We start from the raw sequence: 27,952 nt of genomic DNA, 5'->3' as shown, positions 1-27,952 counted from the left end.
CCTCACCGTGTAGGTCTCCACCAGCTCCGACCCAAGAATGCGGATACTTTTCGGAGGCTCCTCGCCCTCTTCGCTGGTCCTCAGCGCCTCCATGTCCCAAGTCGGAGCGCGGAGGTCGGGAGCGACGGGTTGCTGCGCTCACTCCGCCGCTGGTGGAAGGCGAGCTCCGCCGGCGGCCAGTGTCGTGAGAGCTACTGCGCCGCTTCTCTCCGCGCTGGCCATGACCAGCGCAACTACGATCGTCACGGCCGCCATATTTGCTCCTCTGCCACCTCCCGCTCCTATCCGCGCAACTGAGGCCAGGCCCCGATGACGTCACTCGAGGCTGGGGGGGGAACAAAGGGGCGTGGCCTCGGGCTAAAAGGCGGAGCCTACCAGGACTTGAGGTTAAGATCTGGGTTGCGAGGTTTCGATCGGCCGCCAGGTGGCGGCAAAGCGGGGAGGCGATCGGGATTTGTTTACCGCCTATTTTTTGTGCTGCAAGATGTGATTTTGAGGGTTTTCGACCCCGTTTGCCGAGCTTGTTTACAGCGTAAACCCATCAGCGTAACTGTGATGGGCAGACAAAACTATAATGGAAGTTGTGGACTACCGTTCCCATCGCTGCATTTACCTATTTGAGCAAGCCGGCCTGGCCTGATGGGGGATGTGCTGGGGTTTTTATTGGGGATTTTTATATTATTCTACTGTTTTTAGCTCGGGCTCTTATTTAATTCTTTTTTTAATTTTTGTATTCTGTATTTTTTATGTGCCCTGTTCACCGCTCTGAGTCCTTCGGGAGAAGGGCGGTATACAAATATAATAAATGAAATGAAAATGAAATTTAAACTAGCATGACCAGGGAAGTAAAGCCGAATAGCTTCTTGGCTCCGTAAGGCAGGATTTGATGTATTTTCTATTCATTTATTTAGCATGGATAATGCTTGTGTTGATCACTCCTCTTTAATGTTAACCAAAAACTTGTGCTATTACAATACTGCCTTTGTAGTCCAGTCGCTGCTCTCTTTAAGAGCAAGGCTTAATAGAGTGACATGGAATTTCTCAAGACATTGCCATGCCGTGAATTTAGGAAATGTAAGCATGTAAGCCCCCCCCCAGAAGGAAATATTAAAGAGGCAGAAATGCATGCCCAGTTTTCTTAATAGCCCCAAGTCTTCCTCCCCCAAGCAGAAACCAACCCCGCCCTCAAGTCTCTGTCCCAAACAGAAACCAAGTCTGCAGAATTGCAGATGTGATAATCTTGTCAGAAAGGCTGGAGTCAGGAAACTGGGATTAGGAAGAAAGATCCCTAGAATCAACAATCCCTCACACCAAAAATCAGCCCAGCCCCAGGGAAGCAGGATTGATGTTTGGGGCATAATAGGATTAACCCATCACCATCAGAATACCAGAAAGGCACACTCAGACTTAGGTCAAAGTTCATGCCATAGGAACAATTCCAAACAAAAGGCTCAAGAAGGTATAAAACCCACTCCCTACATGTGCTCGCTCTTTTTTCTTCCAGAGCCATCTTTCTGTCTGGCTCTCCTCTTCAATAAATTGCAACCTTCTTTCTAAAGCAGTCACCATGTTGTTTATTCCCGGCTTGGACTGAACCGTGATGAAGACTTTTCCTTCAGCACATGTTTCCAGATAAATTGAGATATGAAAAACCATTGTATTATTGCATGTTATGAGAATATTTTTTACACTGCATGCAACACAAGTTATAGCACCAAGGCAAATCTTTTACATCATTCTACACTTACAGAGTGAGCGCCTGTTACTTGTCCCAGCTTCTGCCAACCTAGCAGTTCGAAAGCACGTAAAAAATGCAAGTAGAAAAATAGGGACCACTCCGGTGGGAAGGTAACAGCGTTCCGTGCGCCTCTGGCGTCTAGTCATGCCGGCCACATGACCACGGAGACGTCCTCGGACAAGCGCTGGCTCTTCGGCTTTGAAACGGAGATGAGCACCGGCCCCTAGAGTCGGAAACGACTAGCACTCATGTGCGGGGGAACCTTTACCTTTACCTTTTACACTTACTGAGAAAGGTGAGAAACACTGACCCTGAAAGTAGGTGGAGAAAAAGCTGTTTATATTCCTGATGTTAATTATTGGCAAGGGGCTGGTGGCTTGGCCAGACCTTAAATTTTGCTGACAGGAGATAGTTTTAGTGTACATAATTCCCTATTTTGTTCTTATTTTGTTTTCTGTCTAGAAGCAGAAAAAAAATTAAAAATTGATGCTTATAAAAATTCCAAAGAAAAGGTGAATATAAATCATGTCACATAAATCATGGAACACCTTTTAATTCAAATGAAGTTTTACTATAGTAAGGGTGCCCCAAGTCATTTAAAGAGAATTAGGGGGGAAAAACATGTTTGGGAAAAACTGTAACTTAGGAATATCTTGAAGACAAATGGGAAAAGAACATCCCTATAAACTGCTGCATAGTTAATTTTGCACTGTCCAGTACAAGTCTGTTTTCATCTGCTGCTATGACCAGTTAGCAGTTGTTGATATGGATATGACAGTTAACAGCAGTAGTGTTGGTAAGAAATAGACTGCACTGTAAAATGGAGTACTGGGACCCCAAACTCGGGTTGTCCTGCTGAGCATAGTTGGGCATATATGAAGGAGAGGCAGAATGGCAAAGCATGATGGATAGGGAAGTCTCTACTGATAGATCTCCAGAGAATAACTTGTTCGCTATGGGTAACAAAACCTGCTTGCCCACATTCTTGTTTTTTCTCTTTTCCTATTTTTGTCTTATGACATTAAGCATTTGCTGCCAAGTAGAGGAACAAACATATGACAATATTTCAAAGCTGTATGAAGTTCTAGGGTTCACTGTGGTCAAGCCACTTTTTTAAAGGTCACACCATCTTCTTCAATTAACACTGATTTCATTTGATTTTATAGAGGGAATGGACAAGAATGTTTAGGAATGAGTCATCCTAAAGATTTTTTCATAGTTATAAGAAACAAAGGAAAGCAATAACAATCAGTGGTGTGGGTAGGGAAGCAGAGAACCCTGGTTCTCCAACATCGTATGTAATATGGTTTCTACCTACTGTAGCCATTAGTTCCCAAAAAGTAGGTTTGCTGGCCACTGACCAAAAGATTGTCAAATCCTGCATTATTCCTTTTTGTTATTCCAAACTGTGGTTTCACTGCCAATCTTTCACTGAATGCTTTTTTTTTTTGCTTTTTTCAAGAATTTGGCAAATAACATGCAACATGCTGATTTTCTCCATTAACAACATTTGGACTTGTGTTCCCTTGATCAGGAAGGTTGAGAAGATCAAGCCGAGGAACAGAGTCATGAAGTACTATAACTTCATTAATAGACAGTGATGTTATTAACACCACAAACAGATCAAGATTCTTTAACAGGTTTAGTCAACATCAATTATCTATATGTTGCAATATAAAGTCGCAGGGTTGCTTTGCCATCTATCCCTGTTAACAGGGCTTTTTCCCTCATCGAATGCTCAGAACGGAGTTCCGGCAGCTTTTTTAGATGGAACCTTGTAGGCTAGGCAAGGCAGGTTGTATGACATGTGTGAGTTCTGGCACCTTTTTCTTTTACAAAAAAAGCACTGCCTGTTAATAATACATAGAATCACCCGAGGCATAAACTGCACTGTGTTGTACGTACAAGTACTGCTTGTTTGCAGAAGTCTTGTGGGTAAAGCTCCAACATTACATGGAAAATATTCCTGATGTTTTATAGGACAAGATTGGATCTAATGGTGCTTCTCTTGTGGTCTCTTCCTCCCACACTGTTTCTTTGATCTGAACACATGTTTCAAAACACATTGGATCACAGGTGTGTGTGTCAGATCAATCTTTATACTTTCTGCCAAGTGATGTTTCATCTCTGAAACTACTTAGTAATGTAGTCCTGTCTGACATGGAGCTTCTTTGCCAGAGGGAAAGATTGGGTAATTGGAATCTAAAAAAAAATCTCAACTCTTTTTGAAATGGGATGGCAGTTGAAAGACAAGGAAGAGTATCCCAAAGATGCTTTTCCACGAAGCAACTGGACCTTCTTGTTTTTCTTTGAAGACGTTTCGCTTCTCATCCAAGAAGCTTCTTCAGCTCTGACTGGATGGTGAGGAATGGAAAGATTTATATTCCTGCAGAAAACTCTTTGTTTGCATTCTTTTAGCGAGTCGTTAAAGCTACCTGGAGGCTTATCTGTACCTTCAGGGTCACCTGAGTAGTGTAAATGGGTGTGGAGCCTTCTTGGAACTATTGAAAGGACTGTGTTGTAGACGGGAGATAGGTGATGTCGGATTCTTCCCCCTCTGTTGAGAGAAGGCTGCTCAATTTTGACATAATGGCCTCTTTGACCCCTCTTTCAAACCAGTGGTCCTCTCTGTCCAAAATGTGGACTTTGCTGTGTTCGAAAGAGTGTCCTTTGTCTTTTAAATGCAGATGGACTGCTGATTCTTGTCCTGATGGGTTTGTTCTCCTATGTCAGGATGTCAAACTGGCAGCCCACGAGCCAGATGCTTCACGCACACAGGCCATGCCTACCCCGGCTCTGCAAAGGCAAAAAAAAGTTGCAATACGTCACATGATGTGATCGAGTTTAACACCTGTGTCCTGTTTTGTGCCATATGTTTATAAAGTTGTTGTTTAAGAAAATGACCGTGAGCATATAGCAGCTTCCCCCACTTGGATGCACTTCAGATCTATTGGGCCTGAATTTCTCGTAGGGTTCTTAGACTGTATGATCACATGCATGAAGAATATATTTACATGATGGGATTAAAATAAACTGGAGTTTTGTAAGTGTAAAGAAAGATATAACTTCTCCTTATTACAATGAAGAAATAACAAAAACGTCTATAACTAGAAAAAAGCATGTCAATGATAGCCTTACATTTTTAATCATCTTGTGCAATCAATTCTAGAAAGTATAACCTGAACATAAGTACAAAAGGAAGGTAACAAAATGTGAGAGGAAATAGCTTCATGTTAAGTAATTTTGATTATTGATCATGTATATTCGCTAATATGGGTGGGCTTGTTAATTTTTTGTCAGTTTTACCTAGATGCGTGCAATATAGTTAGACAGAGGGGGGAGCTCTCAGTCAGTGGACAGATATTTTTTATAGCACATACATTCTCTTCATACCAGTGCCTCTCACTGAACAATCTATGTATGAATGGCTGAGTAAGTTGTTTTGCTTAAAGGCAGGAATTTGCCCAGCTTGCACAGATGTTTGCAGCAAACAAAATAAAAGAGTCAGTGCAAACAGTCGATCATCAGGTGATGCAATAATGCAGCTGAGGAAGCCTTGTGGTAAAGGGACACCAGGCTCTTAAGCATTCTTTCTGAGGAATTAGGGAGGTTGATGGAATGCATTTTTAAAAAAGCAATTCAATCAAACCAATCTGCGGTGGTTTTATTGGGTGCCATAAATTTGTCTGTGGAAAGAGGTACTTGATATTTGTTCTCTTTGCCTAGAATGCATGCCCATGAAGCCTATCTTTTGTTCTGTAACGTACATAGAGCTTTTTGGGAAGAGTTCTTTTAAAAGGATAGTTATTTTAGTGGGTCACTCTTGTTCTGCCAGGGGGATGGGGACTTTACAAACATTTTGATTTTTGCCATAATCACTATTAACCACATGGAATCAGAATGCCTCAAACCCACAGTAAATGAGGGCCGTAAGGCCCAATGTGTGGTATAGGAACCATCTGATTCCTAACACACACACTCACACAAAGCATCAACAAAATTGGATCAGAATTTAGAAATGTCAGCTGTAACAAACTTTGCATACCTCCCTGAAGACAGGGTGAAGAGTTAGACTTGGAATGAATAGCATGGCCATTCACAGATGTCTATAAACTGGGCTGTGTAGTTCTTGACTGACACATTTAGGGCTGACAGCCTACTATAAAAGGAGTGCTTCAAAGAACAGAAAGCTGGCAGAGGTCGATATTTGTCTCTGTACCATTTTTCATCTCCATCTAGTTCCTAACCCACAATAATTAACCATGGATGATATTTACAAGGCAGCAGTAAGTAACTTTTCACACTCTGTTGTATTAAATCTCAGGCAGATTCTGAATAATAATATTTAGGATTGTAAGGAAAATGTTTCAATAAAGAGCATTCAATCAGATCCCATAAATGTTTTACACATTATGATATTCGTTAATGCTAAAACTAATAATTTACAATGTACTTTTTTAATTTGGTGCGGAGCATTTTTATATAACCTAAGTTCCTTAGGTATCGCAAGATAGTTTTGATGAAATCCTAGCTGCTTGTATTTTCTGTAGAAATTCAAAAATCTATTGAAGCCCAATTCTAACTAAAGCTAAAAGTAATTTAAAGCTCATGGCTTTGACTGATTTTAACATAATTGTTTGCTGCATAGGATTAGTTTGTTAATATAAATGCAAATCTTTTTTTATTTTTACACCCAAAGTATTTTGCAGAAAATGGCATTGCTTCCTATCATTTTCTCTTTTTTATGACAGATTTTTTCCAGATTTCTGTCTGACAAACTCAAAAATTAGTTACATGTGAAGATACATTTTACAAATTCTAGCAATATATATATGCATGTATAAATATGCTGCATGAAAAATGAGTCACCAGAATCCTGGCTGCTTAAAACTCTTCAGGAGATTTAGACCACTTAAGAGTTTGGCTAACATTTATACTGGTAAGGAAAATAAATAATTGCAGATGTAATGACGATAATAGAATTATCCTCAGTAATTCCACTTTAAATGGAAGTAACAGGATAGATGCACTTCTTAAGAAACACTAATAAGACCAAAGGGAGAAGGGTAGTTTCTGCCTTGAGCTCATCCTGATGAGTGCTCAGCTCCCCAGTGTAGCTTTAAACAGCTGCTGTGTGTTGTAAATAGTTCTCCACAGGAAAAGAATAGTTCATGATTGGACACATTTTAGTTTAAAATAAAGATTCCTTTTTAATGTTTATTGTTAAATATACAAGACCCTATCTTTTAGCTTGTCAGTATCCTCTTGATTCGGAATACCTTGCCTGTAGTGAAGAAAGAACTGGAATTTACAAATTACTAGGACTCGGCTCAAAGTTATTAAATTATTGTGTCCTATCTTTCAAGAACAGATGTCAGCTGAAATATTTGAGGAAATGTATTATTAGTAAAATGCATTTCAGTTTTAAATGTTTTCTATAATAAAGTACTTTGTTATTTCTTACTTTCTTCTAAAATCTTTGGCATTCTCATATAATAGAATAAGAAGAGTGTTTTCTTGTTTTTTTTAGCAGTGTTTTTCAGAAGCTAAGTTCTTAATTTCCCAATTTTGGACTCCCGAGGAGCACAAACCTCCCTTAGCTTGACTCTAGAGTGAAATTGCCCTGAATTATTTATTATGTACCAATGGTATCCCACTCACTTGTACCCATTTGATTTTCACAATTATGAAGATTAATCAATGTTGAGAGATGTGATTTGTCAAAATCCACCCGGCATCCCTTACAACTGTGTGCAAATGTGAACCCAGTATCTTTTGCCTGAGTCTTTTATCATGGCACTACATGAAGTGTGTCATATCTGAAGGGGTCCCCCAGAAATGAAAGAAGATGTTCTTCCTGCATTTATTATAAGTGTGTGATAGCTCTAAATGTGTTTTCATTTGAAAAAAACAATCATTCATACAGACCTATGAAATTCAATGGATTTATCACTTTCCCACTCACATCTCTTATGCAGAGATAAGTTTAGAATGGCTTTCAGATGCTTCTAAACCATAGAACTTTGCCAGGGACATGTTACTAGATAAATGCTAATGTCAGTCAGCTTCTGGGAACAATCAGAAATGTTATCTGTCTTCTTAGCACCTAAGCCACTAAGGCATAAAAATAGCCAGCTTGCCAAAATAGTCCAAGTATGTGGGCTGCACAACAGAGAGGCATTTGCTGTCTTCAGACTTTTCAGCTATCCTGGTCTGTTGAGGAGAGAGAGGGGGTTATTTTGGCCATCACAATGAAGGAACAATGACAGCTGCTCCAGTTCCATCACAGTGGCTTAAATAAATGGGTTCAGTTTTCACTATGAAATTTTGCAGAGGCATCTTCTTGCTTTTGTTATCTCAGCATTGTAGGCTGTACTCTGCCTGCTGGTGCTACCACTCCTCCTCCATCATTCATTTTGTCAGATCTCCCCTTTAAAACAATTAGGTGTTTCAGATAAAAGCAAGTGGCAATGGATTGGTGCATGAGTAAAAACAATTTAAGAGAACTTCTTCTTCATGAGAACCTTAAAGAGGAGGAGAGGGAGCTAAATAAAAGAAAGGAACCAGTTTCATGCACAGAATGCTCTTTCAGTATTTGAAACAAAGACCTCTCTGGAAGGTTTCTGTAATCATTTTGAGGAAAATGGTTGACTATATTTTCATATAGCTAGGTCTTTGTAGATTAAAATTAGCTGACTTGTATTCAGGAATGAGTATCTAGTACAGGTGATATTAAAAGCTCTGAACTCTATTCCCATAAAACATGTAGTGTAGTATCATGAATTAATGGACATTTCTAAATAAACCTCTTGAGCATTACAGTAATCAAAAGAAAAAGTGACAAAGGCACATATTTTTAAAGTTAGGTGAAAGGTTTCTAAATGAGCTTCTATAGTGCAGCATCCTTAACCGGAGAAGTGAATCTCTGATAACAGCTATGACCTGTAAAACTAGGGTTGGGTTCATATCAGGTTGAAGCTTTGGAGGAAATCAGCTCTTTCACATACCAGTCTGTTCAAGCACTTATATGGGCTATATCTCACTTTGTCCAGGTTTTTTTTATAGAGAGAATAAAATAATGAGGTGTCTGAATTCAAACTTTGGACAACTTCTACAACTCATTTGAGGTAGATGTTAAAAACAAGGGCTGCCCATGCACACTTTGAAAAATATTTGGAAGTTCTTCAGTTCTTGTACCAGCATGACCAGGGCAGCTGCCTGCTGTTCATTAAAGCATACACGATTTTTATTTTTTTAGGCTTCTAAAGAGACCTAGCAAAAGAAATACCCTTTAGAAGAGTCACATTAAAGACACACTTTGATGATTTAACTCAGTGAAACAGGAGCAAAATCTTTTTTTCATGTTTTGGCAAGATCTGAAGCAATTCTTTCAAATCATCTTCAAAGCATGAAGAGCCCTGTTGAAAATATTGGGGACAGGATAATAACTAGAGAAGTCCCAGATACCAAAACTAATGGGGTTAAATAAAAGCCCCAGCATTTTCTCTTAAAAATGTATTTCCAGGAAGACTGCAGAACTCACAAAATACCGTAGTGTTTCTAATGCTCAACTCAAAAAGATCCTGTAATTTATAGTAGTTAGTAAGAATCGCTTTGAAGGCAATAGTATCAACAATAATACACTCCAAATAGGAATTGATAGTCAAACCCATTCCAGCCCAGTGGTCAAGTGAGACCAAAATGGATTTAGAAAATCGATAGTATCTTGGCAAACTTGGAACTGAGACATAACCATCCATGTCAACAACATCTTGCCCCAATTTGGTTAGTAAGAAGGTGGGAGATCTTTCACAATGTATAACAACAGTTTCCATCACATGGTAGTATAATCAGAATTATAATTTAATTTAAGAATTAGAAGGGTGTTTTAAAACACATAGTTAGGAATTAAATCACAGACAGAAAATGTGTATACATTTCTATACTTGACCTTTTATTAAATCCTTCCAGGATTTGCTTCACCCTGCCTGATAATATGCTGAATATCTGATTTGCAATTCTGTCCATTTTACAGACATGTTTTTCAGAACCGAATGCTTCAGCATTTTGCCCAAGAGATAAATTTGTTATCCATCTTTGAGGAGGTTCCATCTTTGGTTATGGGAGGAGAGGTGTTACCTCCCGTTGATAGGGCACGCAATTTAGGCGTCCTCCTGGACTCACGACTCAGTTTTGAAGATCATATTGGAGTCGTGGCCAGGGGGGCATTTGCCCAGGTTCGCCTGGTGCGCCAGTTGCGCCCCTATCTGGACCGAGATGCCCTACGTACGGTCACTCATGCACTCGTTACCTCTCGGATAGATTACTGCAATGCTCTCTACATGGGGATGCCCTTGAAGACCACCCGGAGGCTCCAGCTGGTGCAGAATGCGGCCGCGCGGGTAGTGATGGGAGCATCCCGATACTCCCATATTACACCCCTCCTGCGTGAGCTGCATTGGTTACCGGTTGTCTTCCGGGTGAGATTTAAGGTGCTGGTACTTACCTTTAAAGCCCTACATGGCCTAGGCCCAGGATATTTGCAGGACTGTCTGCTGCCGGGGACGACTTCCCATCGCCCAGTGCACTCACACAGAGAGGGCCTCCTCAGGGTGCCGTCGGCTAGACAATGTCGGCTGGCGACCCCCAGGGGGAGGGCCTTCTCTGTGGGAGCGCCAGCCCTGTGGAACCAACTCCCCCTTGAGCTCCGGATGGCCCCGGACCTCCGGTCCTTTCGCCGCGACCTCAAGACGTTCCTTTTTCATCAGGCTGACCTGGACTGACGACGGGTTTTTGAAATGTTTTAATTTTTAATTGTTTAGTTAATTTATTTTGGGGCTGTTTATTTAATTTCTCTTAACTTTTGTATTGTTGTTTTTATTGTTGTTAGCCACCCTGAGTCCTTCGGGAGATAGGGCGGCATATAAGTCCCAAAAATAAATAAATAAATAAATAAATAAATATCCATCTATCAATACCTAATTTTGAGCCAGCCAGGTTGGATGGAATCTTTCTAAGTTGTTTTCCTGCTAAGAAGGGGAGACGAAGACCGAATCTGAGTCAACTTTTCCTTCCTTGGACAGACTTCCTATACTGTGATAAAAGGAAAAACTGGCTTATAAAAATTTAGTAACTGAAAACAGCCATTTTGCATTTCTTAATGTAATTTCATTTAACATTATTTTCATATGAATACACTGTTATTCTCCTTTAGTGTTATTGTTAATTATTTAGTTAAAAGTAAGCCTGTATGGTCAGACCTGGGTAGATTCTGAACTGTTGCATTTCCTTCTGTACTATTCCCCTTGGGCTTGTCCATCAACATTTCGAAGACTAATTTATCTGCTGTTTGTCTGTATATCTGTATTTTACTAGTTCAGGGCAGCTGAGTGGACATAAAGCACACATTGGCAAAGTAGTGAGTTGGTATGCCAATCAGAGCTTTTCCCTACTTGATAATTGGTGCTGCAGTCCTATATACCCTCTTATCTGGATTAAATTCCACTAAACTCAATGGCACATAGCATTGTACTGGAAGCATCTCACTGCTGTGTTGATTCAGAAGTTATGTCTCTGACAGGGGAATGCCATCCTATAATAAAGCTGGACAACTAAACTTGTTTGCAGAGAGAAGGGATGTGCATAACAGATTTATATTTGCAGTCTAATTTGTTGGTTTAAGGATACTGTAATTGACAGTAACTGTATATTTTCACTCCCTTTTAATTTTATATATGTGTTCAAGGAAAAACCATTGATGTTTTAATCATTGTAATCAGCTGTATGAATTCCAGCTATTTGTTTATTGAATGATTAGGGTCTCTTCCAACTTCTTATATGATGATGATGATGATGATGGTGATGATGCAGTGTTAGGAGCTCTTCTTTGGAAGCAGCTGGAGAAATTAAGCAGGGGTATTAAATTAGGCCACAGCCAATTCCAACTAAATTTATGAAGGTAGCTGCAATCTATTGGACATATTCTGACAAACATCTCAGTTCACGATTTGCTCGAGATAAGCTCATAGGACATATATCCAGTATGGTAATTATGTAGAGTAAGATTTTAGTGAATAGAACGTGTTTCTGAGATGAAGTTAACAGGTGTCTTACAGCAATGAAACTCAAGGACTTACAAATGGCAAATAACAGGATTATATACTAATATTATAAGGACAGTGTTAGTATTATAATATGTTCATTATATAATATAACATGTAATTTTTATTTTGCTCTGAAGACAAATTATTAATTGAAATAATGTGAATAACTCACAAAAAATTAAATTAATCTAATTAATCTAATACTTCAATTTTTCTATGAGCATGGCTACTTCTGCTATATTTTATAGATAGAAATTACCATTTGAAATTCAGTTTTAGCTGTATTTCACTCTAAAAGTAAGCCTTTGAATCAACTGGAAGATGGTTGTCTGCAATCTTTTATTACATAATCACTTCATCAAAAGTCAATGATTTGGGTATATTCAATTGGATTTATAAACTGATGAGTACTATTTAGTTTCCCTACTGTACTTTCCAAACTAAGCTGAGTCAAGACACTGTGGTAATTTAACACAATTAAGAAGATTTCTTCAAAGTTCCAAATTCTACCAAAAATCCTCTACCCCACTGAATTGAACATTTAATAAATATATTCTATGATTCATAATTTAATTCATGAAAGATGTTTGTCAAATCCATACTTAAAGTTTGATATAATTGTAATCTGTACACTAATATGTATTGCTACAAAGTGTGCATTTTTGTATGTTTGATTGTTTTGAGCTATACTTTAGAGATTAAATGATTACAGTACACAGCTCATGTGTGAGAATTGCTAAATATGTAAACACAGATTCATCAATGGAATCTTTATTTTAATAGGTTGAGCAGTTGACAGATGAACAAAAAAATGGTAAGTATATAAACTTCATTTTTCCAAATACCTCTCAAAGGGTCTACCTTTAACTGAACAGAAATCTTGAGGATCATTAAAAAAGAGCCATCACCAATGAAAATCAACTTTCAAAATGAATGTGCTCATTTTAAGAAATACATTCTGATTTTTTTAAAAAAATTTACAGAGTAATGCAAGAGTAGCTTCCACAAAAGTTCATAAAATATATAAAACCCAATAGAAACAATTCATGTTACTTTTATGTATTAGGTCAAATCACTCAAATCTATTTCAGTATATTATTCAATACCATGAATAAACTATGAAAAAAGGAAGAAAATGCTTTATGTGATACTAAATGTCAGCTTGGCAACCGATCAGAAGCTTAAAACAAGGCTCTCTGATAGTTTTTAAAACTGAGAGACCTAAAAAACAGCACTCAGCTGTCCCCCTCTGCCTCCAAGTCATTTATTCTTACTGCAGCATAATCTAATGTTCTCCATTCCTTTTTTTCCATGTAAAAATGAATGGCCAAGTAAACATAAACTATTAACATAATTCTTGGGATTGTGTTTTAACTGGGTTATTTTACTCACATTGATTCACCCAAATCATTTCAATATAGTTCATGAACTATATTATAAGGAAGAATTTAATTGCCTTCATTGTAGTTTCCATTGGCAGTCATTATAAGTCCCTACATTGTGCCTGAGTAAATTTGCTTCTGAAAGTGAAGGGAGGTATGCAGTGCTTCTGAGGAATGAGATCCAATCAGCCTTATTGAGAGGAAAAAGTTTGTATTAGCAAATTAGAGTAAAAAATATCACTTAATTTTCAACATATCCATACAGTATGTTTTGTTACAAAGTTTTATAGATCTCGTTGATTAGTAAATTCCATTAGATCTCCAGTTTAGTTGATTCCATTTATGCCTGAGAGAGAATCAGTCTGGTATTATATGAGACAAAAACTAGAATATTACTGAGTTGAACCCTGCCCCGTTTGTACCCATCACAACACAAACATGTGTAAGCAGTATCTTTTCCTGCAGTTCCTTAACTCATCCTTAGCCTGTGGGTGAGACAGCCTTAAATCAGCTGTACTTGGGGAAATGATTTACCCCTTAAACTAGGGCATCTAACAATGGCTGCAAGGAATGTACAATCTGACATGCTTTCCCACTCATTCTCACTGGTGGTGAGTGTTATGTACTGGGCTTTTGGGTACCACACCATGTGCATTGCTGGAGAACTAACGGTTCTCCAGCAACCCAGACAGGCCGTCTCCGGGCCTGCAATTGGTCAGCCTCAGGCGGCAAGTGCAGGTTCAATCTTATTGGTTGCTATCATAGGGCTTGGCTATATACTGGGGCTGGGAGCGGCCCAAGCCTAAGTACAGTTCCAGCTTGAATAAAAGAATGAGTTTCTCTGTACTCAGCCCTGTGTCTTCATTCCTGCTCACCAGAGCCCACGACATAACAGTGAGGTCAGATGCTCGAGCACTTGTTGGCCATTTCAGGCTGATTCAAGCATATTCCCCTTTCTCTGCCCCCACTGCTTTTCTCTCCAAAACTGTAGGCACAATTTGACCTGTAAAACATCTACAAGAAGCCGTGTGTGTGTGTGGGGGGGTAGGGATTGTTTTTCCATTTTGGCATGGTATTTTTATAACTGGTGGAGGGGGCAGTGCATAAAGGCCACCAGAGGGTTATACTCCAATAGGAACGTCTGCTGGTTGTGAAATGCTGCTATGAGGCCACTATTGTGGACAAGAGATTTGCTTTGTTTTAGAATTGTACACCAGTGCCAGAGATGCACTGCCCAATTGCAAAATGTTTCTAGCCTCTGAACTGGAGGAAATCAGCCTTTGCATTTATTTTATTATTTTATTTTATTTTATTTTATTATTTTATTTTATTTTATTATTTTATTTTATTTTTATTTTATTTTATTATTTTATTTTATTTATTTTATTTTATTTTAATTTAATTTAATTTTATTATTTTATTTTATTTTATTTATTTTATTTTATTTTATATTTTATTTTATTATTTTATTTTATTTTATTTTATTTTATTTTTGTATGTCAGTGTAACTATGTGGGTATGTAGGTGTGGGAGAGAGTGATTTCACTCTTCTTCCCGTTCATTTCCCAGTTTTAAATCTTTATTAAGAGAAAGAGCACTGAAACTCACAATTGCCAGTCCTCTCTCTTTTTTGCATCTCTGTCATGATGCCTGGATATTTTCCCCCTGACTGGTGACATTTAAAAGTTAAACAAGGCTGGAGAAATCAGTTGCTTTGCTTAGCATGGCTGGCAGGTGCATAGTCACCTTACCACAATTTAGTAAAGGATTAGAATAGATACATTCAAGGCACAGTAGGAATCAACAATGCTCAAGATTTGCTCTTGAGGTATCGCACTCTTAAATTAATTAGTTTTGCTTCTCTCTCTCCAGAATTTAAAGCTGCTTTTGATATATTTGTCCTGGGTGCAGAGGATGGATGTATCAGCACAAAGGAATTGGGGAAGGTAATGCGCATGCTGGGACAGAATCCTACCCCTGAGGAGTTACAGGAGATGATTGATGAAGTAGATGAAGACGGTGAGCAATTTCTGCTGGGTGTTTGTACAGTATAAGTCTTTAAATTTATATTTGCTGTATCGTGTTTATATAACTTAATATGGGAAATAATTCAAACAGAGAGGAAGTTAACTTGGTGCTCTATTTTTCCTTGACAGGCAGTGGTACAGTAGATTTTGAAGAATTCTTAGTTATGATGGTCCGGTGTATGAAAGATGACAGCAAAGGAAAATCAGAAGAAGAACTTTCAGATCTCTTCAGAATGTTTGATAAGTAAGTGGCTCTATTAGCATATGCCAGAGAGTACAGTAATCAAGAGAGTACAGTAATCAAGTTGAGTCTTCATGAGTTTCATACTGATAACACAAGTAAGACTGAAAACCTCACTGTCATGACAGAATTACATATATAGATACTTCTTGTTTAGCAACCAAAATTTGGACTGGAAATTTAGTCATTAAGTGAAGCAGTCACTACATGGAACCATGACTGTGCTTATATGATTTCAGTTTTCCTTTGCTTTACACACCTACTAAAGTTTTAAATAACAAGGATTGGTCATAAAATTACTCTTTCATCACCATCATAACTGTGAACAGTTGCTAAATGAGGCAGGTGCTAAGTGAAAAACCACTCTATTTAATTTCTGATATAAAATTAAAGCTGTTTAACACATGTTTATTAGTAGTCATGAAATCAGCTTGATCTTTACATAGAAAAGAATTCTTTTGTAATATAATGCTTCTTGTCTTCTGTTTCACTTTTTTGATTTATAATTATTCAAGGATGGATAACAGTTTTAATAATGTTAACAATAAAAAATAAAATTTATTCCTGAGGGCTAATGCCAATGATGGAAATCAGGACTGAAATGCACTATGGACAGGATTTGTTTCAGAAGAGGGCAAAACCATTCATTCTGTCTCCTCTCTTTTTTCTAGCCTTCATTCTTTCTAGAATGGTTCTCCCTAATGTATTTTGTGACACACAAACTTTCACACAACAGCCAGGCAGAAGTGAAGGGATAACGGCCTGTTACCAAAAAAAAACCCTACTTGACTGGAGGGCAACAGAATCTGCAGTTTTATTTGCCTTCTTGAAATATATTTTGATGAAGATGAACAATTCACGTGCAGAAGTGGCTAATTTCTACCAAACGATGGAAAAGAAAAACATTTTATTAGAATGTGATTCTTTTCATACATGAATGAACAGAAACCTCTTCAGTCTGGGTTCAGTCCTATTCTTGAGATAGAATCATCCTTTGGCCTGCTAAATATTTACCTGTGAGAGGAAGACAGAGGAGCATATTTGTGTTGATTTTACTTTGATCTCCCAATAGTTTTCAATACTGTCAACCCTGATGTTCTCCTGTAGTTACATTAATTCCACTGCTATTTGCAGGACAGTCTCAGAGAGTAAATTGGGTGATTCTGCCTCTGACAGCTCTTTTTTTTTGTTGTTGTTGTCTCTGGAGCCATTTAACATTCATAAGATCTGGTTTGGAATGGTCTGATTGGAAATAAAGTACCATCACTATACGAATCAGATCAATTTTTCCATATCCAATTCAGAGGAGAAAAGGCATGTTCTGAAACCAGTCATGGAGTGTTTAGGACAATAAACTGGATCTTGAAAAGATGCGGAAGGAGTTCTTACAGACAGTTTGTTCCTGGAAATAGAAATCAGAGAATCTTCCCAATCTAAATGGGACTATGTTCCCTTAGAAAGACTGTATTTTTTTTTAAATCCCATTTATATCCCGCCCTTCTCCGAAGACTCAGGGCGGCTTACAATTTAAGCACAAACCAATGTGCTTAGCACATTGTGGAGTCTTTGTTTGTGGAGTCTCCTAAAGTCACCACTGCTCTTGAAGGCTCAAGTAACCTCTATGGCCATGATTGGCAGTTCAGTTGATATACCAACTTTGTTCTTTCCTAATTGTATATGTATATGGCTATTTATGTGCTGGTAACCACATACCTCAGTTACTATAATCTCCCCTGTGGTCAATCTGGAAGCTCCAATTAGTTCAGAATTATAGTTGCCAGGTTGCTGAGTCAAGCGTATATTACACCTTTGTTCAGGTAGCTGCAGAGGCTGCCAGGCATCAGTCAACTTATTGTAACTTTCATTTTTAACATCTAAGGCACTGAACAATTTGGGGGAGGTTATCTGATAGATTGCCTTTATCTTTATAGAACTGGTTGATCACTAGAAGTTCCTGCGGAATATGCAGTACTTTCCCCCCCCTTCCTCATGGGTAGGCCTTCTCTGTTTTAACAACTGCATTCTAGAACTCTCTCTCTCTCCCCCTGTCAGCCTTCAGAGGTAGTCCTGACAGGAACCACACCCAAATAAACTCATTCTATTTTATTGTAAGGTTACATTAACAGAATCTTGACAGTCTGAAAATACATTTCTCCCTGCCTCACCTTTACAATCCAAGAAACTAGGGCTGGTCCTTTCTAAAACATTTGCCACACTCACAAGCTTTCTGCAGGCTAAGCTGCCTCTTATCTGACCCTTGCTCTGGCTGCATCTCTTTTCCCTGTCTCCCAAGGTCATTCCCACATAACCTTACACACCCTTGAACTTTGTGAGGCATCTACTATAAGATTTCTGTAATGATTATTCTTTCACACTGGCTTCCTTGGTGTAAATTTTAACGATCAGAAGTCTGTTTTGTTCTCCATCTCAGTATCTCTGGGAAGAGCCTCTGACAATTCAGATGTCATTATCAAGAAATTTGTGTTCCCCAAAATATAATCTCATAGATTATCAAACAAAAAGAAATGAAGACCGTTATAGTGACCTCACAGTATTTGGGAAGAATTCACACAAACATTAAATATGGTGGAATTTGAATTCCATTTAGCCCTGGTATCTGGGATGGAAATTCTGCAGGTTGCAGCTCCATTGTATCAGGAGAGCTGGAAAAGCTGTTTTAGGAATGTAGTGATGAAATATCCATTTTTAATAGCTCCAGTAAATTGGCCACTTGAGGGTTTTGCCATTCCTTTCCTTGTAAAGTTCAGAACTCACACAAATCCCCAGGTGATTGTATCTCTTGAAATGAAAAGGTAAATGGTGACTGGGGCTTCGTTAAGTATGCAAGATGTGTAAAGGAACTGCAGACACCTCACTTTCTGAAAAAAAATTGTGAAAAGTAACATTTGTAAAAGGGCTTCTGTTTTTTAGCTTATCCTTTCTTTCACAGAAACGCAGATGGATACATAGATCTGGATGAACTAAAGCTCATGTTACAGGCTACAGGAGAAACCATCACTGAAGATGACATTGAGGAGCTAATGAAGGATGGCGACAAAAATAATGATGGCAAGATTGACTATGATGGTAAGTTATGTTTATACACTGCATAATATTACAGCCAGAAATACAGTATTATAAAAACAAACTGAGGAATCACTTTAAAATTTGGAGCTCCATCTTAATCAGTAAAAGAACACCTGCTGGTTAAATGAAGAATAAAATTCTCAAAAGTGCTGCAACCTGCCCAAAATAAAAAAAAAACATGCTTATGTCCTGTGCTTTCTCCTATTTGTCACTCCCCAATGGTCTATGTTTAATTTATGAGTAAGCTTTTCAATATATAGAATTGGTTTTTTGATGATTATTCCCGAATGAACCCAACTTGGATATGTCAACAGACTTGGGGATCTCGTGGAAATGGGGATTTAATAATGTACCATCTAATGCTCTAGCCCTTTGGTCTTTTATAATGTAATATTCATGTTTGAATTGTAGATGGTTTTTACATAATTACTGTTTTAATGGTTTTATTGTATGCCTCTTAGAGTTACATTTTCTGAGATAGGTGGCATATAAATAAATAAATACGTTCACACATACACGTACATGTCCTGTATTCATCACGAAAAAAAAAACCCAAAGAGGTTTTTTTTGCCAGATCATTGGAATCCATGGCCATACACCATAAATATTTTGTTTTGAAAGTTTGGTTTGAGAAATAATAAACACAATTTTCCTAGAAAAAAAGTATGCAAGTCTAAGCAAAAGCATCATCCCTACCATATGAATGGGATGAACCTTGACATAAATTCACCAATCTTTGTTGAAAGAGACATGGAATGTTGCTGAATGGCTTGGATCAAGACCAGTCTTTGAGCCCAAGTGTTATGGGTGTGCTGCCACCACGTGGCTGTTTTGGAGAAATTACAATGTGGGCAGTCAGACCCTCCTACCCTATGATGTATTTCCTCTTCCCTCCCCTTTCTGGGATGGACTTCCTCCTCCTTTGCCCCTGGAGAGAATCCCATCCTCCATTATCCAGCTAACATGTGAGAACAGCAGATGTGCAGACACTGGGAATATTACCATTTTCTGACCTTGGGAACACCTTGGAAATGCTGTACAATCGTCATCTTAATGCACCCCACCTGCTGTATTCGACTACATGCAATAAAGGTATTTCTATATGATAAAGGGTGTTTTCCATGAGTTCAACTATCTGAAGAGAGCTGTTAATGTTAAGGAAATCTGCTTATCTAGACCACAGAGGTCTTATCAAGAGATTAATTAATGTACAATGGCTTGGATTCAGAATAGTCAGAAAATGGTAATATTCCCAGTGTCTGCACATCTGCTGTTGTCACATGTTAGCTGGATAATGGAGGATGGGATTCTCTCCAGGGGCAAAGGAGGAGGAAGTCCATCCCAGAAAGGGGAGGGAAGAGGAAATACATCATAGGGTTGGAGGGTCTGACTGCCCACATTGTAATTTCTCCAAAACAGCCACATGGTGGCAGCACAATGGGAACAAATTGGAGAACAAAATACTGTATTTTTTTAATGTGCAGTCTTGGATAGAGGAAGTAGCACGATGAAAGAAAGGGCTGAAAGGAACAATGTGGCAAAGGTCAGGAACATTGCCTCATTTTATGAATATGATCTTTGGTTTCTCTCCTTTTGCAGAATTTCTGGAGTTTATGAAAGGCGTTGAGTAAACATGAGAATTTTTGAAGGCAGTATCTTTATTTGAACATCTTCAGTGTTGTCTTTTCACATTTCATCAGGTCTTCTTCTCTCATTATTTTCATGAAGTTATGTACTGAACATTGTGAAAATCAGGAAAACATGACCCATCTCTTTTTAAGTGCCTCAAATGGTTAATAGGCATTGACTGAGCCATATTATTATAATGCCACATGCTATGGCATCATCAAACCTAAAAATGTTCCTTAATTGATGACTAGCTTCTGCTGGTTACAATGAAAAATAACACTTTAATAACTATTGAGATGTTTAAGTTATTATCAAACATTTTCATTTAACATTAGGATATGCTTTTTCCTTTCTGTACCTCTTTGCTTGCCAAGTTAAACTATGTAAAAAACAAATGTATGTACAAAAAAGTTTTATTTCCAAAATGCTAATAAAAATAATTGCAAATCAGAGTGTTTGTTTTGCAGACGTTCCTGGGTATGGGATGCTGTCGTGCATGCCTATGAGAAAAAAAAAGAAGCAGCTGTAAATTAAGGCTTATGTTTATATCAGAGACAGTCATATTCAATATACCAGACATTCCAAAGTCTCCATTTAAAGTGTGATACTTTCTGTAACTTTCCCTTAGCCTGGTGCCTTGAAAGGTATTGGACATGAGCTCCATAATTCTCAGATAAGCATCCTTTAACATCATCTCATCTGAAGACCATCAAGTTGTTGGAACTAGCAAATACAGCCAGGCTGCAATAATTCTTAAAATGTCCAATAGCCTCTGACAGATAGGGAACTATTTCTAGGAAATCGGTATTTGTTTGTTTATATCAATATATCCACCCATTTTGCTAGCATGATTCCAGATGATTAAGAGTTAAAACATCAGTACAAAACAAAGCAATGATGAAATAAAAACATCTATAATCAAAACAAAAAGCAATTGATGGATTGAATACATTCAGGCTCACCTAACCTCCTGAGCCTATACCCCAGAACTTAATGATTTTTTTAAAAAAATCAACTTGGTCAACTTAACTTTGGGTAGTATCATATTCCAAAGGGCAAGTGCTGTGATAGAAAAGGCACACTTCCTGAATCCTGCAAAATGATGGAACATGGAGCATGTCTTTTCTGCTGTTCCTGATGGGACAACAGATACCATTGCAGAGGCAGGCAATCCTTCAAATAACAACCCTATGGCATGAAGGGCTTTTTTAGTGAGCACATATTGGAAAGTCAACACAGTTCACAAAGCAGAACATCAAGAGACGCCCATATTGCTTAAGCTGTTGATGTCAAGCTCAGGAAATGGAATTCAGGCAATTCAAATGGGTATAGGTTTATTGTGTGCTAATGCTCTCTACAAGAATCTGAACTACTAATGGTCAAAGCAAATTGGTGGTAGATAAGAGTCAACAGGGATTCAAGGTGAGCTGGATTTAGTTCTCTTGTGAGTGCGAAAGGACTTGACGCACTTGATGCATTTGACCTCCTCCCTCAAGCTCAACCTGGTCACCTACAATTGCTTTCTAGACAAATGCAGCTTCCAGATATACTTCAAAGACAGCACTTTGTAAAACGTGTTGCAGTACTGTACTATAATCCGTTCAGGAGGTGAACCAACGTGAGTGACCATACATAGTGCCTCCTGGTCCAGAAAGGGGCATGTCAACCCAGATCAGGGAATCAACTCCACAGAAAGACTAGAACTATTTTTATTGAGAGCAGCTATAATAATAGAATCTTGCAAGGGAAGCTGTTGGCAATATTATCTTGTTTCCAGGACTTGCCTACTCTCTTCAGTTAGGGCCATAGGTTTAGAAGATAAGTTGCTTTGATTGAGGACACTAAGTACCCTTACTGATTATAAAAATCAGCTAATCATCTAGCTGTGCATGTGTGTTTGTGTGTGTGTATGTACATGTGCACCTGCTCATTACCAGGTTTAATTCTTGAGCTTCTTTCTTTCATCCTTTCATCAAAAAATATTGCTTGCAGCTCATTCCTTAGACTGAGCTGCTGATGGAGTCTGCACTGTTTTTATATACTGTAATAGACTTGGCTGGTCCGAGGCTACTTGTTTCCTGCATAGCCTCATTTTACGAATACTAAGCCTTCACCAAGAAGCACATTTATTCACCAGTACCATTGCTGAGTAACAAGGAACCCACTTTTATCATAAGAGCAAGTGTATCTTTCTAATCATTACCTGAAGGGCTTTCAAAGTGCTGCATTCCTCTGCACCAAAAATAAAAATGGGGTACCCATGAAAGCGAGATCTCTTTGTAGTATCATTAAGGCAAGTAGTGCCTTCTCTGAGATATAATAAAATTATGATATTTTCCTCTTTCAACAGATCTTGAAACAAAAGGGAATGATCTATTCTAATTTTTATTTCCAAATGAAAATCTTTGGATCCAATGTAATTTACCTGTTGCATCAAGCCTTTGAAAAGAAATACAAGTTTAGATTAAAATCAAGTTGAAGAGACTGAGTAATGATTCTTGGTGTTTATCATTTTTAATGGAAGTTCTATTTTATGCACAATTATACCATCAACAGTTCATTTCACATAATAAATTAATTATTGTGGCTGAATCCAGCCATTCTAATTTATATTTGAGAATTCTGTGTGAACTCAACTATTTGAAGGTTATTTGATAAATCATGGTTGAGACATGTTTATGTGCACTTTATACACATATGCAACACTTTAATGTATGAACAAAAATTAATTTAACCACTGACTGCTCCCAGTTATAGTGGAAAAAAATCCAGGCACTCAACCAGTCTAAAATAACTCCTCCAATTTCTATTTAGAAATATTTTTTCTAAACATCTGAGTGTTCGCATTTCAGTTTTATCATTGAGGAATTCATAGAATTTTTGAAAATATGTGGGTTTAATGCAAATAGAAAAGTACCACATTTGCCTGCTGGAAAGATGATCCTGAATGTGAGAAAATTACTCTAAAAAAGAAAAATTAGGACAAAAACATCATCTATATCAGTTAACATATTCTCAGTGAATCTAAATTTTTCCATATTTTTAAAGAAAATTATTTGGGAAATAAACTAGCTTTCCTTTCAAATAAATGTAGAAACACAATATTTTAATGGCACATCATTAGATATTAAGGAACATGTCATGTCTGGAAATTGATACTGGAATTCCATGTTCACATATTTCCAGGAAACTTTGCATCAAAGCATCAGCTACATGGGAACAAGTAGCCACAAAGAGCAGGTGGAGGTTGAAATCTTTAGCTCCAACATTCTTGTTTATTTATAAACTATATGACCTGCTTTTCATTATTACAAAAAATTGTAAGCTATGGCTCCAAAATGAGGTTGAGCAAGGAAATTATATATTACAAAACCAAATATTTCCAAGATTTGTTGGGTCTAAGACTGGTTTAAATCTACAGTGTTATCTTGTTATGGCATGGGAAGAAAAAGAGAAGTAAGTTTCGCTGGTGGGTGGAAAACTCCAATCCCAGAGTAAGATATCTAAAAAGTAAGATCCTTCTGAGTCTAAATTAGTTAGGTCTTTAGTTAGTAAATGAATGAATGAATGAATGAATGAATGAATGAATGAATGAATGAATGAATACTTCTGCCCAGAAACTGTCACCCACCTCTTATCCAAGACTAGCTGGTTTCATCCATGAAATGGCTTCATCAAGCCATTTCCTTCACCTTTCACCTTTCACCTAGATAAAATTGTATCAGCTCACATTATTTAATTTAATTTAATTTTAATTTTATTGAATTTATATACCGCCCTTTCCCGAAGGACTCAGGGCAGTTTACAGGGTACTTAAAACATTGATACAAAAATTAAAAACGATTAAAAAGATTAAATTTAATCCCTGAAAAAAAATAAAAAACCCCAATTAAAACTCTCACCCTGGGCCAGAAAGCTCGAAGAGCCAGGTCTTCAGGTCTCGGCGGAATGATCGAAGGTCGGGGGCAGTCCTAAGCTCCGCAGGCAGCTGGTTCCAGAGGGCAGGCGCCCCCACAGAGAAGGCCCTCCCCCTGGGTGTCATCCTTCATTTGGTCTCTTTTACCAGGTGGCATCACACAAACTACAGTATTATTTCTCAGAGATAGTCTTATCTCTGTCGGCAACATCAAACAAAGCATAATCAGGGTTGGTGCCATTGTGACAGACTGGATGGTGATCTTGCCCATCTCACACTCATTTCTACTCAGGGTTCAATCTCCTTGTGGCCATATTCCACAGCTGGTGGGTGGGTAAAAACGGAAAGCTATAGAGATGAAATGTTTACACTGCCTGTCTGTTCATAAGAGTGCTCTGGGCATCTATCTATATATGACTACATTTAGTGCTGTAATTGATGAAAATATGTGCATTGTCTAGTATTTAAAAAAGCCACCTGGCTGAAACTTTAAATAGGTAGATCACTTTCTTAAAAGTACAATAGCAGTGCAATCTAACACGCGCCTGCCTGCTCGAAGTCTCTATGAATCCTGACTCATTTGCCAATTATTTGCAAGACTATAGTTTAAAAGCAGAAGCCTTAAAACTCACAGTACTTTGTATATGTTCTAATTGATTACTTGAGTCAGGTTGGCATTGGAACATTAAAGCAACATTTCATGATTTTTTCATGATTTTTCTAGATATGTGGCTTAAGGAAAGAAAAATATCAGGAATAGCATTTGCTTAGCAGGGTCTTGTAACAACTGTTCTCTACCCTGTAACAATGAGTAGCTATTTATAGGCACATTATTAGACGAGAAGGTGGAAATTCTTGGCAGACCAGAGGCATTGCGCAAGCAGCTGTCACAAACCACTATCCTGTGATCTTTAAAGTGTTCTTTAAAGTCTCTCCTCTTGAGTCGTGCTTAAAAGTATAGAACATTGTCATAGCTTTTGTTGAGACAGAAGGCAAGGAATAGAATTTTAGTATGTTCTATTCCACAACTGATTCTAATAAATATGTCACCCAAAAGTGAATTAAAAAGTTATTTCATCTTTCATTTAATAGAAAAATATTCTCAAAATCTTATGTTGATATTGAGTCATTTGTTTTCACAAGTTTTCAGATAGTATGTTATCTTTTCCAAGCTGTGAAACAGAGATCTTTTACTGGATAGTGTTCTGTCCCAGCCTATGTTGTTCCTTGTTATGCTCACAAGGAGAAATCCCTCTTCCAAGAGACAGGCAGGAACCGCAAGAAAAACCAACCCCTTTTATTATTCACAGACCTGAGTCAATGTCCAAGGCAAACAAATACAGTTCACAGAAACTCGATCCTCAACACAAACGGTTGCCTTCGATAACCAGCCCCTTCCACACCTTCTCTTTTATAATTCAGCCAAGGCGTGGCTTCCTAATGACTTCTCCTTTGCCTTTGGAGCCACCCCATTGCATTCCTCTGTCCTACTTGCTTCTCCTTCCTGCACATTTGTGCATCCCGGATTTGTCCCAGGTGTTCTTTATCACTGTCCAACTCAGGCTCCCAGCACAGCTGTGTCTCAGCCTGAGCATGATTAGAGGGGCCAGTCTCCTCATCCGACTGTAAGTCTTGGAGCCCCTCAGAGCCTTCCTCTGACTCTAATGTCACTCCAGACCTCTCCTTCTCATGTGATTCCTCAGACTCAGCTGCCGGATCCACTGGCTGGCGAGGAATCACAACTGATAGATAGATCTGAACTCATAGAGTCATATAGGACAGAATAAACCTCAGAGGTCTTCTAATCCGGCTCCCTGCTCAAGGCAGGAGCCTTATACCAGTGGTCCTCAACTTTTTGGGCACCAGGACTGGTTCCATGGAGAAAGGTTTTTCCACGGACCTCAGAGGGCATGGTTTTGCATGCTGCCCACACCTCACAGATGGGGCTTTGCTTGTTTGCACAGACCAGTTGCTGGCATGCTGCGGCTGTGTGCCAGTCCACGGACCAGGGGTTGGGAACCCCTGCCTTAAACCATCCCAGTCAAATGGTTTCCAGACTATTTTGGAAATTCTCCAGTGATGGAGCATCCACAGCCCCAGGATGCAAGCTATTCCATTGATTAATTGTTCTCACTGTCAGAAAAATTCTCCTTATGATTGTATCTCTCTTTAACAAGCTTCCACCCAATATGTCTTGTCCTGCTCTCTGGTGCCTTAGACAATGTCAATCCCCACTTTGTAACATCTCCTCAAGTACTGGAATTCAGTTATCATGTCCCCCCCCACTCCTTCTCTTTGATAGGCTAGATATACCTAACTCCATGAACAGTTTGTTACACGATTTAGCCTTCAGACCCTTTATCATCTTTGTTGCTCTTCTCTGCACACACTTTCCAGGGTCTCAACATCTTTTTTTGTATCATGGTGACCAGAACTGGATGCAGTATTCCAAGTGGGGCCTCACTATGCAATGTCAAGCAGTATTATTCTATTTTGAGATCTTGATATTATTCCACTGTTGATGCAGTCTAGGATTACATTGGCTGTTTCAGCAACTGCAGCACATTTCTGGCTCATACATAAGTAGTGGTCCACTAAGACACATAGATCTCTCTAACAGTTACTACTGTTGAGCCAGGTACCACCTATTTTGTACTTATGTATTTGATTTTTCCTGCCTAAGTGCGGGAGCTTACTTTTCTCTCCACTAAACTGCATCTTGTTGTATAGGGCCTAATGCTCAAGTCTGTCAAGATCCTTCTAAATCTTGAGTCTGTCTTCCTTTTTTTAAAAAATATAAATCTTTATTTACATTTCGTGTTAAAAACACACCATACACCAACAAAGACAAAAAAACCATTTACAATATACACAAAACGAAGAAATCGAAAAATTGAAAACCATTTCAAAAATTTCACATTATATCTACTTCTAAACTAACAATTATATTCCATTCATTAAGTCTCTTATAACCATCCACCTCCAAAACTTATTCATTAACAAAGACTATATCACTTCATTTTTGACCAACCTCCAAGCCACCCTCATTTCTTTAATCTTTTATCCATCCAAATATACCATTTATTCCATGATAGAAATGCTGGTGTCTCTTCTTTACCCTTCAACTTCTTGGTCAATGTGTCTGCTTCTGCACAATCAAGTATTCTCCTAATTATAACTTCATCCGACCCTACTCAAGAAGGGAAGAAGACCAACTTACAAAGAACTTTTAGATAGCGGGGGAGAACTCAAAACACGACAAGATCTGGCTCAGCAAGGGTTTCAACTGGAGTGGTGGGCCTACCTGCAGATCCAGTCAAGGTATAAGAAGGATAAGGAAGGAAGGGGTATCTATCTGAATCTGCAGGAATTAGATAAGATTCTGCTGGGTCCGGAGAAAGGGATGATATCTAAGTGCTATAAATTGCTGCTAACTAGGGTAGTAGGGGAGGAGGTGGTAAAAGATGCAATGATTGCCTGGGGGAAGAATTTTGGTTATGCACTTCCACTTGAGAAATGGGAAGAGATTTGGTGGACTAATATGAGGCTGGTGGTATCCACGTCATATAAGGAGAACATATACAAAATGCTTTATAGATGGCATCTCCCTCTGGCCAGACTTTCCAAAATGTTCCCTGGATTGTCGGCCGATTGTTGGAAGTGTGGTAAAGGGATTGGCACATACTATCACTTATGGTGGACATGTCCAGAAGTGGTTAGATATTGGATGAGGATCCAAAAATGGATAGAGGAAATCACAGGGTGTTTAGTTGATCTTAAACCAGAGACGTATCTGCTTGGCTCCAGGCCTGGAAATATTAAGAAGGAT

General features: G+C 38.4%; 2 protein-coding genes across 8 annotated transcripts in view; one reads left to right on the top strand and one right to left on the bottom strand.

Annotated features, from left to right (window-relative positions):
- NISCH (nischarin) overlaps positions 1-275 on the bottom strand; it is a 55,770-nt gene extending 55,495 nt beyond the window's left edge. For all 7 annotated transcript variants that reach the window (XR_014024894.1, XR_014024895.1, XR_014024896.1 and 4 more), the window contains exon 1: positions 7-275. Coding sequence is in view for 4 of the 7 variants with exons in the window: in XM_081315891.1 (XP_081172017.1) it covers positions 7-93 (87 nt within the window). In the remaining 3 variants the exon portion in view is untranslated. The remainder of the gene's footprint in view (positions 1-6) is intronic.
- Positions 276-5,893: 5,618 nt separating this feature from the next.
- Positions 5,894-20,639, top strand: TNNC1 (troponin C1, slow skeletal and cardiac type). Its single transcript, XM_081315525.1, has 6 exons — positions 5,894-6,024; positions 12,625-12,655; positions 15,096-15,242; positions 15,380-15,494; positions 18,442-18,578; positions 20,178-20,639. Exons 1-6 carry the CDS (start codon positions 6,001-6,003, stop codon positions 20,207-20,209), a joined length of 486 nt encoding a protein of 161 aa, XP_081171651.1. The 5' UTR covers positions 5,894-6,000; the 3' UTR covers positions 20,210-20,639.
- Positions 20,640-27,952: the final 7,313 nt, after the last annotated feature.

The sequence above is a fragment of the Vipera berus genome, assembly GCF_964194415.1.
Source record: "Vipera berus genome assembly, chromosome: 2".
In the NCBI taxonomy this organism is placed as follows: domain Eukaryota; kingdom Metazoa; phylum Chordata; class Lepidosauria; order Squamata; family Viperidae; genus Vipera; species Vipera berus.
The sequence above is the reverse complement of the archived record's forward strand: the minus strand, read 5'-3'. Positions and strand labels throughout refer to the sequence as shown.

Excerpts from the sequence above, each read along its gene's own strand:
- TNNC1 (XM_081315525.1), top strand. The coding sequence starts at position 6,001 with ATGGATGATATTTACAAGGCAGCA. Across the intron at positions 6,025-12,624 it reads ATGATATTTACAAGGCAGCA|GTTGAGCAGTTGACAGATGA; the intron begins GTAAGTAACTTT and ends TTATTTTAATAG. Across the intron at positions 12,656-15,095 it reads GACAGATGAACAAAAAAATG|AATTTAAAGCTGCTTTTGAT; the intron begins GTAAGTATATAA and ends CTCTCTCTCCAG.